This window comes from Mesocricetus auratus, unplaced genomic scaffold (genome assembly GCF_017639785.1).
Source record: "Mesocricetus auratus isolate SY011 unplaced genomic scaffold, BCM_Maur_2.0 Super-Scaffold_100038, whole genome shotgun sequence".
NCBI classification, from domain to species: domain Eukaryota; kingdom Metazoa; phylum Chordata; class Mammalia; order Rodentia; family Cricetidae; genus Mesocricetus; species Mesocricetus auratus.
Genome location: NW_024429216.1, coordinates 11,304,717 through 11,319,617, shown reverse-complemented (window position 1 = coordinate 11,319,617; position 14,901 = coordinate 11,304,717). Strand labels below are relative to the sequence as shown.

At 56.1% G+C, this 14,901-nt stretch overlaps 1 protein-coding gene across 4 annotated transcripts; it reads left to right on the top strand.

Moving 5' to 3' along the window:
• The first annotated feature begins 1,654 nt into the window (after positions 1–1,654).
• On the top strand, positions 1,655–12,755 carry Gpr4 (G protein-coupled receptor 4). 4 transcript variants are annotated; one of them, XM_040734453.1, is made up of 2 exons: positions 1,655–1,779; positions 10,798–12,755. In XM_040734453.1, exon 2 carries the CDS (start codon positions 11,564–11,566, stop codon positions 12,653–12,655), a length of 1,092 nt encoding a protein of 363 aa, XP_040590387.1. In that variant the 5' UTR covers positions 1,655–1,779; positions 10,798–11,563; the 3' UTR covers positions 12,656–12,755. The 4 variants fall into 4 exon arrangements, with proteins under 4 accessions (XP_040590387.1, XP_040590386.1, XP_040590388.1 ...); XM_040734452.1 differs by lacking the exon at positions 1,655–1,779 and adding an exon at positions 4,722–4,840; XM_040734454.1 differs by lacking the exon at positions 1,655–1,779 and adding an exon at positions 6,326–6,383.
• The last annotated feature ends 2,146 nt before the right edge of the window (positions 12,756–14,901 follow it).

Here is a 14,901-nt window from a genome sequence, read left to right as displayed (position 1 = left end):
TAAACCATCGCTATATGCCAGGTGGACCAGAATTCCTCGCGTCTACAATGAACTCTCAGGACTGAACTGTGCAAGAAGTGATGGCCGTTATAAAGGGGGGCAAGGCGGCTCTTTGGAACACTCGCCCACTCCCTGCACGCCGTGGGGATTTCACTTGTCGGCCACGGACACAGGACAGCATTGCTCCCCACACACAATGGCCTTCCTCCCACCAGGCAGGCTGATAACTAGGGAAAAGATTGAAAGGCGACATCTGAGCAGTGACATGCAGAGGTGGCCTGTGGGGACATCGAGCTCTAGAGGGCAGTAGGGACATTTTAAATATAGTTTCTGACTATTTGGCCTGGTACTCTCAGCCATCCTCCTGCCTCAGCCTCCCAAGGGCTGGGGGACTAAAGGCGCGCACCACCAGCCCAGAGTGACCCCTTTGTGCAGATTTGACGTTGTATTCTGTGATGTGACATGCCCACAAGAAAACGGCCCGGCCTAAGCGCTGCAGAGGAAACTGAGGCAAGGCTGCCGATCTGACTCCCTCCCGCATAAGGCCCCTTCGTCTGTGGCTCTGGTCAGTGGGTTACTTAATGAGGCGGCGTGACACGGGACAGTGAGGAGGTCAGAGGCCGGCTTGCAGGAGTCATCATTCTCTCTTTCCACGCTGTGGGTCCAGGGAATTGAGTTCAGAGTTGGCTACAGTTACCCCTCTCTGCCGAAACACCTCCCTGGCCCCTGAACAGACCCCATTGTCCTGAGTCCCTCCGGGTGACACACGGAGAAGGCGGTTAACCGAGGCTGGCAGGGAGGGGATGACAGGCTGGAGGTCCGAGGGCCAGGGGGTGACAGGCAGGAGGTCCCAGGGCCAGGGGATGGCAGGCAGGAGGTCCCAGGGCCAGGGGGTGGCAGGCAGGAGGTCCCAGGGCCAGGGGGTGACAGGCTGGAGGTCCCAGGGCCAGGGGGTGACAGGCTGGAGGTCCCAGGGCCAGGGGGTGACAGGCAGGAGGTCCCAGGGCCAGGGGATGGCAGGCAGGAGGTCCCAGGGCCAGGGGGTGACAGGCTGGAGGTCCCAGGCCAGGGGGTGGCAGGCAGGAGGTCCCAGGGCCAGGGGGTGACAGGCTGGAGGTCCGAGGGCCAGGGGGTGACAGGCTGGAGGTCCCAGGCCAGGGGGTGGCAGGCAGGAGGTCCCAGGGCCAGGGGGTGGCAGGCTGGAGGTCCGAGGGCCAGGGGGTGACGGGCAGGAGGTCCGAGGGCCAGGGGGTGGCAGGCAGGAGGTCCCAGGGCCAGGGGGTGACAGGCTGGAGGTCCCAGGCCAGGGGGTGACGGGCAGGAGGTCCCAGGGCCAGGGGATGGCAGGCAGGAGGTCCCAGGCCAGGGGGTAACGGGCAGGAGCAGGAGGTCCCAGGCCAAGCTTCGCTTCCCAGACGCATGCTTAAATTGGAAGCGTGGAGTTGGAGAGAGAGAGAGACAGAGACAGAGAGACAGAGAGAGACAGAGAGGGACAGAGAGAGAGTAAAGGGTTAACGGGATACCGTTCTGAAGGCCGGCGAGGTTTCCGGGGTTGAGTTCTTTATGGGGGGGCGCGGCTCGGTGGGGTGCAGGGCAACGGCAGAGGAGGGGTTAACGGGGGCGGGCCTGGCTGGGGCGGGGCCTGAGCTGCAGACTCCAGCCCGGGGCCAGGGGTTGTCGCTGTGTCCTGCCCCGCGGGGGCGCCCGCCGGGTCCCGCGCTGCGCAGAGAGACCGGACCGGGTCGCGGACACCGATCGCCCAGCCCGGCCGTCCCGCAGGTGGGTGCAGCCTCTCCGGTCCGCTTCTCCCCCTTCGCAGGTCCAAAGACGTCTGCGTGGCCGCTCCGGTGCCTCAGTCTCCCCTCCCCGCCGTCTCCCCGCCCCTCGGTCCGTAGAGCCTCTCTTCTTCATCTCCCCCCACTCCCTGGGATCTCTGTCTGTCTGTCTGTCTGTCTGTCTGTCTGTCTGTCTGTCTGTCTCTCTCTGTGTGTGTGTAATCTCACCAAACAACAAATTTAGCTTCGAGCTCGCCCTCTTGCCCAAATTGGCCTCAAGCACACAGCCATCCCCCTGCCTCAGCTTCCCAGAGTACGTACACACTGGGATTGCATGCGTGGGTCACCACGCCAGTTCCGCCCCGCTGGCTGGCACTTGTGAGACAGCCCCTGGCTGCACAGCTCAGGTTTTCTTTGAACTGGCCATCCTCCGGCCTCAGTCCTTTAAATGCTGAGGTTCTAGGTGCTCTTCAGCAACCGTGGGGGGGGCTCTGCTTCTTCAGGGCTCCTCCATCTGCCCCCCCTCCCTCTGGGCACCTGCTGCCGCCTCAGCCCTGGCTTCACACGCTGGGACCCCTCCTTCCCTTTGGATGCCCCCAGCTCTATCCATCTCAACGTTCCTGTGGAACACCCCCCGCCCCCACAGGGCTCTGGTTCTCTTCTCTCTGTGTCTCTCACTCTCAAGCTCTCGTGGCGCCTTCAGCCCCGAGACAGACCTTGTCTGTTCCTCTCTCCCTAAACCCTAAGACATCGCTGAACTTCTTCCTTCCAGCTTGTGGGGCTGTTTAGGGTTGGGGTAGGGGCCAGTGGGGTCGCAATCCAAGGCAGATGGACTCTGGGTGACACCGTGACGCCGGCGCCCACTTTGTAGTCACCCCATGGCTTCTGAGGTCACACCTACCCCCCTCCTGGTTTCAGGAATTCCTGACTGGGGGGGTGGACTTCCTCCCCCATTTCCTCCCTTCCAGGATTTGGCTAGGTCTCTGTTAACCCCTTCCAGAGTTGCCTCACTCCCCTTGCCCGGGACTGAACTCTGTACCCCATCCCCTCAACCAGGGTAAGGGAAGGCTCCAGTGCGTGTGTCAGAGAGAGAGAGAGACAGACAGACAGAGAGACAGACAGAGAGAAAGAAAGCTGGATTGCACCAGGGCACTGCTGTAAATGATGGAGAACACCCCAGCATTCCTTCTGAACCCCTAACCAGCAGCTGCACCCCACCTGGAAGCCTCCCTACCATCCCTGTCTCTGAAGTCGAACGTGTCTTCAGGGTTAGATACTGGGGATCACCCTGGGAATGCATGGGCAGGATGGACAGAGGAGGGTTCCTAGACTCAGACACCCAGGGACCCTGCAGCCCGGAGTCCAGCACCCAGGGACCCTGCAGCCCAGAGTCCAGCACCCAGGGACCCTGCAGCCCGGAGTCCGGCACCTGCCAGTTATCCTAGCACTTTGAAGCTAGAGACAGGAGGATTAAAGAGATTCAGGCTAGCCTGGGCTGCATGACACTGTCTTAAAAACAAACAAAAAACTCTTGTAGTGGCACATGCCTGTCACCCAGGCTAGGGTGGGGAAATCTTGGTCTGAGGCTGGATGAGACCCTGCCTTCAGGTCTTTGAATATTGGGGCCAGGGATGCTGAGACCCTCAGACAAGCACAGGGAACCAGAGCCTAGTGATGACCGAGTCCTTTAACCCTGCAGACGATGCTGACACCTCGCTGGCTTTCGGTATCCACCTGTGGGAACCATGTAGGCCCTCCCCCTTCCATTTTACACTTGGGGAAACTGAGGCCGTAGGGCAGAAGTGACCTTTTGCCAGCCTAGGGGACTGGGACTCTTGGCCAGCGGCAACCCATTTCCGGAGACCCGGGCTCCCTGGGCCATATCTGGAGAACTGGATTCTGGGACTACCACTAAAGTCGGATTAATTCAGGCAGTAAAGTCCTCAGCTAAGCGAGTAGGGAGCAAAGCCAGACTTGGGTATGAGCGGCTGGAAAAGCCGGAGAGAGGGCGTGCGGGGTGGCGCAGTAAAGGTTTTTCTAAGGGCTTGCTGGTGGAGAGGGAAAGGTACCAGAGGCGGCCTGCCTGCGCTGGGGGGTTGGGGGAGGAGTTTCAGAAGGAAAGAGAAAAACCGAGGGATTAACTCTACCCGTCTCCTGACCACCCCCCCACAAGCCCACTGTTCCCCCGGGACAGGGCCTATAATTTGGTTTGTGTCTAGACAAATAATAACTTAGCTGGTGCGAAAAGGAGGGAGGGAGGAGGCCAGACCGTGAGCAAGGGGTCAGAAGCAGCCTGGGCTTCTAGAGTCCCTTCCCCAGGTGGGGAGAATATCATTTTGGGGGGCCGGTTGGAAGTGACAGCCAACTATCCTATCCTGACACCCCCGGCGCACACACCCACACACGCGCGCGCACACACACAGATTCTGGGAGCCTTCAGCATCATAGAATGCTGCCCCATCCGAGAATTCATGGGGTTTTTTTTTCAAAGTCAGAGCAGAAACGGGGAGAAAAGAGGAAGTGGGGTTCACCTATTTACAACGCGTTCCCATTTCTGCAGAGAGCAAAAAGGGAAATGTGTATTCATTTGCTGGGAAAAGATAAAAATCACCCAGGGTTTAATAATAGATTATGAAAGTCATAGTGTGTTTTTTTAAATTCTTTATTTTTTTTTTTGAAATCATAGAGGGTTCTAACAATAGAACTTCAGAATCTTGGGCCGGGAGGCGCCTGGAGTATTGGAAACTGACAAGGGTGCAGCTGGCAGAGGCGAGGATAATAATAACAGAAAGCAGAGAATCAAGACTCCAGAGTGTTAGAACATTCGACCCCAAACCGGGCTGGACACAGCAGCCTCGGGACTTGAGAGCCAGTGGATTCTAGAATGTCAGCGGGGAAAGTTCTAACAATTCCACCTTCCTGCTGGGTGGCGTGGGCGTAGCCGACAGGGGAGGGGTGGGGGAGAGACGCGCCTTAGTGGAAATGGGGAAACTGAGGCCGAGTCAGGACCTGGCGCGTCCTGACTGCACCCCCCTTACCATTTCCGCTTGCTGCCAAGGCACCAGGTGGGCAGCGAGAAACCCTGATCACATTTCAGCTCTAATGAGCAGACCGGAGCTGGCTGGTCCCCTGGGGCCTCCAGAATGGGGGAGACTGGGAGCCCATGATGCAGGGAAGGGGGAGCCAGCCAAGTGGCCTCGGAAACAAAGGTGGTGAGTGGGCTAAGGGCGGATGATGGGGGCTCCTGTCAGTCCTTTCTCTCGGCTGCTCAGCCCTCCGTGCCTTTGAATCTTGCTGAACTGGGCAGGCGCCTTGTGAGACCGGGGATTTTTTCCTCTCTTTCGCAGCTGAGGCCCGCAGGGGCGAGCCTCTCCTGTCCCCCATATGTCACACGCTTTGTGCCACACTTGAACTTATATTTTCTGCAGGAACCTGGGTTGGGAGGAGGCTGTACAATTCGGGCACTCACCTTCCCAGCAAAGACTCAGTGAGGGTTTAAGATAATATATTGACTCCACCTGGGGCTGGCCAAGGGATGGAGGACACTCCAGTCATGGTGGGTCAGAGAGAGAGAGAGAGAGAGAGAGAGAGAGAGAGAGAGAGAGAGAGAGAGAGAGAGAGAGAGAGAGAGAGAGAGAGAGAGAGTGTGACCACATGCATGTGCAAAGTGATTTTGTTTTTCAAGATTACTCTGTGTGTAGTCTTAGCTGTCCTGGAACTCACTCTGTAGACCAGGCTGGCCTCGAACTCACAGAGATCCGCCTGCCTCTGCCTCCCGAGTGCTGGATTAAAGGCATGCACCACCACTGCCCGGCACAAGGTGAATTCTAATTTGGAGAGCAGAGGAGGGTATTGGTGTCTTCTCCCACACCCACACTCCGTTATGAGATCTGTCCCCGATGCTCACTGTTTCATGAGACTGTCCAGTCAGCTCACCTACCACTCTTCAACCTGGGGATGCAGGCACACAGCGCATTCCTGGCTTTTAGTGGGGGCTGTGGGTTCGAACTCAGCTTCTCTTGCTTTCACAGTAAATGGTCTTACCCACTAACCATCTCCCCTGCCTCCAGGGTCACGTGTGTGTGTGTGTGTGTGTGTGTGTGTGTTTAAAAGAAAAAGAAAGGTCCCCATTAATGGGGTGCAGTGGTGCACATTTTTTTTCACATTTTTAATCCCAGCACTGGAGAGGCAGAGGCTGGATCTCTGAGTTTGAGGCCAGCCCAGTCTACAGAGTGAATTCCAGGACAGTCAGGGCTACAGAGAAACCCTGTTTCAAAGTAAAATAAAATAAAATAAAATAAATAACAACAACAAAATCCCACGTCCCCATTTTTGACAGATTCCCCAAGGGTCTGAGGCCCCCAGAAAGACAGGAGGACAGGAAGGAGAGGGAAGGAGTATTCAGAGGAGGGGGCACTTTTTAGCCCAGAGAAAAAAACAGGCTTTCCACCCCGGCTCTCAGTTTCCCCAGACGCACCAGGAAGAGCGAGCTTCCTGTCCCCACTCACCCTGGAGCTTGTGCTGTGAAATTCTAAGAATCAGAGGGTTCTGTGATGCCGTGGGGGAGGGGGAGTGGTGGTGGCCAGATGCCAGGCGGGAAGAAGACAGGTCGGTCTGTCAGCCTGCCCTTGTGTTTGTCTGTCTGTCCGTCTGTCAGCGCCCCCCTGCCCCGTTCCTAGCATCCCTATGACTCAGGTAGGCTGAGGACAGGGTGGATACCAGACTCTGTTCCCTGGGAGGAAATTGGCAATGGGAAGTTCATTTCCGTTGGCTGCCAGGAATGTCTTTGCTGCCTGTGTACCCGGTCTCAGCAGGGACCCGGGGCCGTGGGGTGGGAGGGCGGCTCAGGGGACATCCAGCTCTCCCTCGAGGGCTGTCACGTGGGTGCTGAGAGTCTGAACGCAGGTGATCACCTCACACACCGATCACATCCCCAGGCCACCACTCTCTCTTTGCCCTTTGAGACAGGGTCTCATTCACCCCAGGCTGGTCCAAAGGACTGGAGAAATGCCTCAGGAGTTAAGAGCACTGGCAGCTCCTCTGAGAGGACCCAGGTTCAATTCCCAGCACCCATATGGCAGCTCACAACTGTCTGTAATTCCAGTTCCAGGGGATCTGACATCTTCTCAGTTGAATAATTAAAAAAAAAAAAAAGGACTGGTTTATCAAGTGCTGGGGATTTGATCCAGGGCTCCCTGAATGCTAGGTGAAAACTTCATCAGCCAAGCTATATGCCTAGCCCTCTTGTGTGTATGAGAGAGCGAGCGTGTGTGTGTGTGTGTGTGTGTGCGCGCACACGTGTGTGCATGTGTGTGCACGTGTGTGTGCATGTGTGTGCACGTGTGTGCACGTGTGTGCATGTGTGTCTGTGTGTTGTCATGGGGATTGAACTCATGCATGTAGAGAAATGTTAGAGAAGTACTCCACTGTTCAACCATGGCCTCTGACACCCACTGTCAGACTCTGGGTAAGCTTTCTGTCATTAAGCTGTATCCCCAGGCGTGAATATTGCTCAGTTGACTGACCATGCCTTATTTTTTCAAAGATGTCCGTGTATGATGTGATTAGGATAAAGATCATACCTGTCTTTTGCAGAAATTAGGGCTTCTAGAGGAAAAGAATCCCCTTGATGTCACGAGGATATGGAGAGAGAGAGAGAGAGAGAGAGAGAGAGAGAGAGAGAGAGAGAGAGAGAGAGAGAGAGAGAGAGAAGAAAGAGGGGAACAGAAGGCAAGAGAGATTTAGGGATAAGACTTGGACCAGGGCTGGGTGGTGCCAGGGCACCAGCACTCGGCAGGTGGATCTCTGTGAGTTTGAAGCCAGCCTGGTCTACAGAGTGAGTTCCTAGTCAGCCAAGGCTACACAGAGAAACCCTGTCTTGAAAACCAAACAGAACAAAAAGACTTGGTCTAGGTGGGAGGCTTTGATTGGTGGTAGCACGCCTACCCATTGGTTCCCATTGGTCTATCCAGAAACAAACCCATCCTGTTCCATCTCCAAGGGACCCAGAAGTTTCCAGCTCTGGGGTGAGGATGGCAGGTGTGTAAGCACCGCCACAGTGGGCTGGCCTTAGGGATCAGGACACAGCCTGACCTTCCTAAGTCAGTTAGGGAGCAGATGGGTCCTGCCTTTTAATCTCCTCCCTGCATGCAGCCTCTCCCTGGGTCTCCCCAGGGCTTGTTGATGCCTGGGGTACGGTGTGGGAGGAAGAGAGGGAGAGCCGTGACGGGAGAAGGGCTGGCCAGGGCGCCGTGCCTTCTCCCGGTCTCTAGAGACTTCTGGAGTGACTTCTGTACCCAGGCGTTGATTGGGCACTACAGTTTGCAAGACCAGATCTTCACACAGCCCACAAGTCACTCAAGTCCCAGTCCCCCGAGAAGGTCCAGGCAGACACAAGTGAGTCAGTTAAAAGTGCCAGGAAGAGATGGTCGTGAGGGTGGTAGGGAATTGTGACGGGGTGAAGGGGGGGTGTAGGCAGAGGTGCTGAAGAAGGGTTAGGCTACTCAGGGAGGGAGTGTGGAGGTATCGGAACCGGAGGAAGCTCATTGGTTTGAATGGCACTGAAGGGAGGAGTAGGTAAGGCAGCTAGGCTAGCTGGGAAGAGCCTCATTACCTGTCACCAAGCACCAGAGGTTCAATTTGTCCTTAAGTCCTTTTGTTTATATTACAGGTAGAGCCCAGGACCTTGCACATACTAATCAAGTGCTCTACCACTGAGCCACGCCCCCAGCCCCTCACTGGGGGATTCTAGGCAGGGACTCCACCACTGAGCCACATCCCAGCCCCTCACTGGGGGATTCTAGGCAGGGGCTCTACCATTGGGCCACACTCTCAGCCCCTCACTGGGGGATTCTAGGCAGGGGCTCTACCATTGGGCCACACTCTCAGCCCCTCACTGGGGGATTCTAGGCAGGGGCTCTACCACTGAGCCACACCACCAGTCTCTTAGAAGCCTTTGGAGGTTAGTGAAGAAAAGAACAAGAGCTGATCCTCTTAGCAAGGTCTTTTGGCCACCTTGGGAAGTGAATTGAGGGAGGCCCAGTGGTAGGACAGATGCTTCTAGGCTCCTGAGCCGTGAGGGCAGCACAGAATCAACAAGGGGTCAGAGACCCAGGCCTGCATTTACGGTCCATAGAAGGACTTTCCTTAGAAAAAAGAAAGACTCAGGCTCCTGGGAATTTGCTGTGTGACTCCAAGTTCGTTCCTTCCCCTCTCTGGACTACAATTTCCTCATCTGTCCAGTAGACTTGACCAGTTTCTCTCTCTGTCTCTCTGTCCTCCCCCTCCCTCCTATGTCTCCCTCTTCTGTGGATGGGAAGTTGGTGCTATGTGCCACGGAGCATGTGTGGAGGACACCTTCTGGGAGTCAGTTCGCTCCTTTCACAATATGGGTACTGGGGATAGAACTTGGGTTGAAGGCTTGGCTGCAAGCACCTTTACTGTAAGCCATCCCACTGGCCCCTCAAATGGTGTTTTCAAGTGCGTCTTGGGAATTTTTTTAGAGGTGGGTTTCCGGTCTCCACATCATTCCACCCAGACCACATGGCATTCGATCTTTTCAGTGTCTTTGACTGGATTTCTAAGTATGATCTTGATAGTATGGTTTTCTTTCTTTTTTCTTCAAGCGAGGCTCTGTGTGGCCCTGGCTGTCCTGGAACTCACTCTGTGACCAGACTGGTCTCAAGCTCAGGGATCCGCCTGCCTCTGCCTCCCGAGTTTAAAAATGCTTTTAAATCTGGTGATGCTCGCCTATAGTCCCAGCACTCAGGAGGCAGAAGTGAGGATGCTTGCAAGTTTCAGGCCAGCCTGGGCTACATACACTGTAAGACCCAATTTCAAACAATCTACCAAGCCAGCCAGCAAATGGGTAAAGGATGTGGTCAGTTGGTAAAGTGCCTAGAATTCATGAGGACCAGGGTGTCAATCCCAGCTCTGTATAAGCTGGGCACAGCAGCGTACTCCTGTGACCCCAATACGGGGGGGGGGGGCAGGAGGATCAATGAGTTCAAGGTCATCCCCAACTACGTAGCAAGTTCAAGGCCAGCCTGGACTACCAGAGACTCGGGGGGGGGGGGAGAGAAACAGGGGGAGGGAGGGAGAGACGGAGAAAGCTAAATATGTTCAGACCCTGTGATCATCAGGGGCTTGGTGCATGAATGTTCTCTGCTCTAAACTTGTATATCTTCCTAGAAAAAAGGAAGTGATGAATCCACGGACCTCGCCAGGACAATGGGAAAGGAGAGGGATAGGCTGTGAGGGCTGTGTCCCCGATGACACCAACCCCAGACTTCCCCTGGCTCCCTGACCCTGACCTTTCCAGAGTCTAACAACCCCTGCTCTGTTCCACTGTCAACCCCGGGGGCCCTTTTGTGTCCAAGGTGCCCTAGAAACTCAAGGGCAGGCTGGGAAAATGGCTAAGAGCAGAGATTTTCCACCTTGGGCATCAGGACCTTGGACAGGTCTGGGAAATGCATCTTGCTTCCGTTTTTCAAATCTCTCCTCTCTCTCTCCCTCACTCCCTGCCTATGCCTCCCTCCCTCTCCCCAAGTCCCAAGTGTCTGCATGCTTGTTATGCTACACACGCGGGCATCAGAGGGCAACACGCAGAATCGCTTCCTTTCTTCCGCAGTATGAGATCCTGGAATCAAACTCAAGCCCCAAGGCTTGGCTCCTTTACCCCATGAGCGGTCTCCACCACCTCACCCTCCACTGCTCATTTTGAGACAGATTTTCATGGCTTCAAACTCAATGCGTATCGGAGGATAACTTTGAACTCCTGATCCTCCTACCTCTACGCTCTGACTTCTGGGATCAAACGCACGTGCCAACGTGCTCAGCATGTTAGGTCTTTAATGTGTATTTGGGAAGCAGATCCCATGCTCTTGGGCATCCGTCTGCTCCTCAGGGTGGTACCCAGCAGTCCTTGCTGAGGTGTCCCGTTCCCTTCCACGCGGATAGTGGGAAGTGTGGGTGAGCCCAGTATGGGCGGCCATGCCTGCTTCACCATGCTGTCTCTCCCCAGGCCTGCCCAGCCCAGCTCTCAATGTGGTCAGGAGTGGGACAACTTCATCTCCGCCCTCGGCTCTCACCCGGATCAACTCTGAGTTAGTTTCCCGGTGCCCTTTCAGGGTTTTCCTTCTGCCCACAATCCTCCTGTGCCCAGCCCTTACTCACCTTCCTGTTTCCTAGCCTCCCTTCCCACAATTCCCGGCCCTAGCAAGCCCTTCCTCCTCCTGCTCTGTCTGTCCCCAGAGGACACTTTGGTGAGGTTACAGCGTTCGCTATTTCCTGCTGGTGTCCTTGCAGATGCCAGCATCCCAAGTTGCATCTTCCCAACTCTGTGTCTTTTTCTCAATGCTCTCCTGTCTTATTTCCCGAGTCTTCTAGAACATTCCAACCTAGTGGTACTTTATCATGCCCATGCTCACTCCTAAGACCCCAATAAGCGTGACACCTCTGGCGTCCTCATCTCCTCCGTAAACACTGCCTTCACCGGTTTCTCCCGGCCCCTGCCTTCATGCTCTGACTGCTGGCACAGACACTCCCTCTGACATTAGTCCCACCTGCTATCCTACCGCTATCCTTCCTTGACGCTCTTCCTCCCCAGTTCTCCTTTTGCTTAGCCTGCCGCAAAGCAAACCGGGACCCCTGTCCTCGTGAACCTCTTCCTATCATGTTCCCCTGAGCCTCCAAAGAGGGGGCTCAGGGGGCCCGATGGCCTCCCGCCCCCCGTGGCCCTGTAGCCCCAGCGGGCCAGGGGAAGAGCCCAGGAAGCCGCAGCGCCCAGGATGGGCAACCGCACCTGGGAGGGCTGCCACGTGGACTCTCGAGTGGACCACCTCTTCCCGCCATCCCTCTACATCTTCGTCATCGGGGTGGGGCTGCCCACCAACTGCCTGGCCTTGTGGGCAGCCTACCGCCAGGTGCGCCAGCGCAATGAGCTGGGCGTGTACCTGATGAACCTGAGCATCGCCGACCTGCTGTACATCTGCACGCTGCCGCTGTGGGTCGACTACTTCCTCCACCATGACAACTGGATCCACGGCCCCGGCTCCTGCAAGCTCTTCGGCTTCATCTTCTACAGCAACATCTACATCAGCATCGCCTTCCTGTGCTGCATCTCCGTGGACCGCTACCTGGCCGTGGCCCATCCACTGCGCTTCGCGCGCCTGCGCCGGGTAAAGACCGCGGTGGCCGTGAGCTCCGTGGTCTGGGCCACCGAGCTGGGCGCCAACTCGGCACCGCTCTTCCACGACGAGCTCTTTCGAGATCGCTACAACCACACCTTCTGCTTCGAGAAGTTCCCCATGGAGAGCTGGGTGGCCTGGATGAATCTGTACCGGGTCTTCGTGGGCTTCCTCTTCCCCTGGGCGCTCATGCTGCTGTGCTACCGCGGCATCCTGCGGGCCGTGCAGAGCAGCGTGTCCACAGAGCGCCAGGAGAAGGTCAAGATCAAGCGCCTGGCCCTGAGCCTCATCGCCATCGTGTTGGTATGTTTTGCTCCGTACCATGCTCTCCTGCTGTCTCGAAGTGCCGTCTACCTGGGCCGGCCCTGGGACTGTGGCTTCGAGGAGCGAGTCTTCTCCGCCTACCACAGCTCCCTGGCCTTCACCAGCCTCAATTGCGTGGCCGACCCCATCCTCTACTGCCTGGTCAACGAGGGAGCTCGCAGTGACGTGGCCAAGGCCCTGCACAACCTCATCCGCTTCCTGGCCAGCGACAAGCCCCAGGAGATGGCCAATGCTTCCCTCACCCTGGAGACACCCTTGACCTCCAAGAGGAGCACCACCGGCAAGGCCTCCGCGGCTGTCTGGGCGGTAGCTCCACCGGCCCAAGGGGACCCGGTGCCACTGAAGGTGCTGCTGCCGCCGGCACAGTGAGCCCCGCCCCCGAGTCTCATGCCCCGCCCCTCTCTGCTGTATGCAAATGTATGTAAATATGGCCTGTGAATATCGGTAAGAATACAAGGGGGAAAAATGAGTTTTTTGTGTCTCTCTTATCTATCTTCCACCCCGCAATGATTCACTTTAACTGGCAGGGCCTGACGGGGGATTGACAGAACCAGGAGTCATCAGTGGGCTCCCAGAAGGGAAGTCAGTCAGCATGAGGTGATAATTAAGTCAACTGTTTCTAATAGACAAAGACAGAAGAGCCTGGCCTTGTAATCCCAGCCACTAGGGAGGCTGAGGAAGGAGGATTTGGAAATTCAAAACCTACTTGGAGGCCAAGCGGTGGTGGCGCATGCCTTTAATCCCAGCACTCAGGAAGCAGAGGCTGACGGATCTCTGTGAGTTCGAGGCCAGCCTGGTCTACAGCAGCTAGTTCCAGGATAGCCTCCAAAGCCACAGAGAAACCCTGTCTCGAAAAACCAAAAAACAAAGCCTGGGAATGTAGTCTAACAGTAAGTGTCTAGCAAAAATCCCTGGGGAGGGGCTGGGCACGTGGCTCAGTGTAGAGCCCCTGCCTAGAATTCCTCAGTGAGGATCTGGGGGCATGGCTCAGTGGTAGAGCCCCTGCCTAGAATTCATGCTGACGATAATTCTTTCTTGCTTGTATTTTGGAAAAAGTGTGTGGTTATTCATCAGAGTCTGTCTTTGAGCTCATGGTCCTCCCTCCTCAGCTTCCCAAGTGTGGAGCAGAGAGTTTCTTTTTTTTGGGGGGGGGGGTTTCGAGACAGGATTTCTCTGTGGCTTTGGAGGCTGTCCTGGAACTCACTTTGTAGACCAGGCTGGCCTCGAACTCACAGAGATCCACCTGCCTCTGCCTCCCGAGTGCTGGGATTAAAGGTGTGCGCCACCAACACCTGGCTGTGGAGCAGAGAGTTTCTGAGATTCTACAGGAAAAACATTCTCTCAGTCTGGTGTGGTGCAGGAAGACGGGGATGCTCAGGAGAAGAAGAGCATCCACCCACCCACCCTCCATAACCGTCTATCCATCCATTCACTCCTGCCTCAGAAATGATGCCCGGCCAGTGATGACCAGATTCTGTTCTTGAGTGGTTTCGTATCACCAAGTAAGCAGTGAACACAGCAAGACAAAAACTTTAACTTATTGCTGGGTACGGGCTCTGCCACATCACTCCTGTGGCAGTCAGAGGACGACTTAGAAGAATCTGTTCCCTCCTTCCTCCATGTGGGACCCAGGAGCTCAAACTCAGGTCACCAGGCCTGGATACAGCCTTTACCTGCTCTTGCTGGCTCCTCCTTCCGCCTCAATTATTGAGGTACTAGGACCCCGCCCACTCCGGCACTCCTCTTGGCTGGTTCTGTACTCTTGAGGTCCACACAGCCTTGAGCATCTGATCTCCCTACCCTGCCCCGTTTCTTGAGTAGCTGGGCCACCAGGCCCAGGCTGTTTCGTTTTCATTGTTGCTTTTTAGTCCCATCTCACTGGGTAGCCCTGGCTGGCCTGGGACTTGCTATGCAGACTGACCTAGGACTCACAGACATCCCTCTGCTTCTGCCTCCTGGTTCTGGGGTTAAAGATGTGCGCCACCATACCACTGGGACCAGTCTTTAGGATGTACTTTGAAGGAGGCCTTTGTGGGAGAAAACGAGGGTCTAAAGGATTGTGTAACTTGAGCCCCTGACCCATTCTGGGAAGAGGGTGCCCAAGGGGCCCGGGTGGAAAGGGCCTCTGGGAAGCAGCCCAGGCCCTGGTCCAGGACAGTCACTCAAGAGGCCACAGGGCGAAGGGTGGAAGGTCCCACGGTGAGTCAGTGCTGGCGCCACCCTGGGCTCCCTGTCCCTCCCAGATCTGCGTCCATTCCCACGCCCCAGGGTGGCCAGGGCTGCCGGACTTAGCTTATGGTGTCCCTTCCTCTTTGTGGCTTAATGGGTCATCCAGATGGCTGTGGCCTTTCCTTCACCAAGCAGGAGGGGACAGGAAGTGCCCAGCTCTGACCAGCGCGTCCTGCCCCAAGAGATGCCTCTCCCTATGACTTAGAGACAGGCCCCTGAGATGGGAAGATCACACACACAGAGACAGACACACACACACAGACACACACACACAGACACACACACACAGACACACACACAATCACACACATATGCAGACACACACACACAGACATAAGACACACACACAGACACACACACAGTCACACAGAGACACACACACAGAC

Coding starts and splice junctions, on each gene's coding strand:
- Gpr4 (XM_040734453.1), top strand. CDS start 11,564: ATGGGCAACCGCACCTGGGAGGGCTGCCACGTGGACTCTCGAGTGGAC.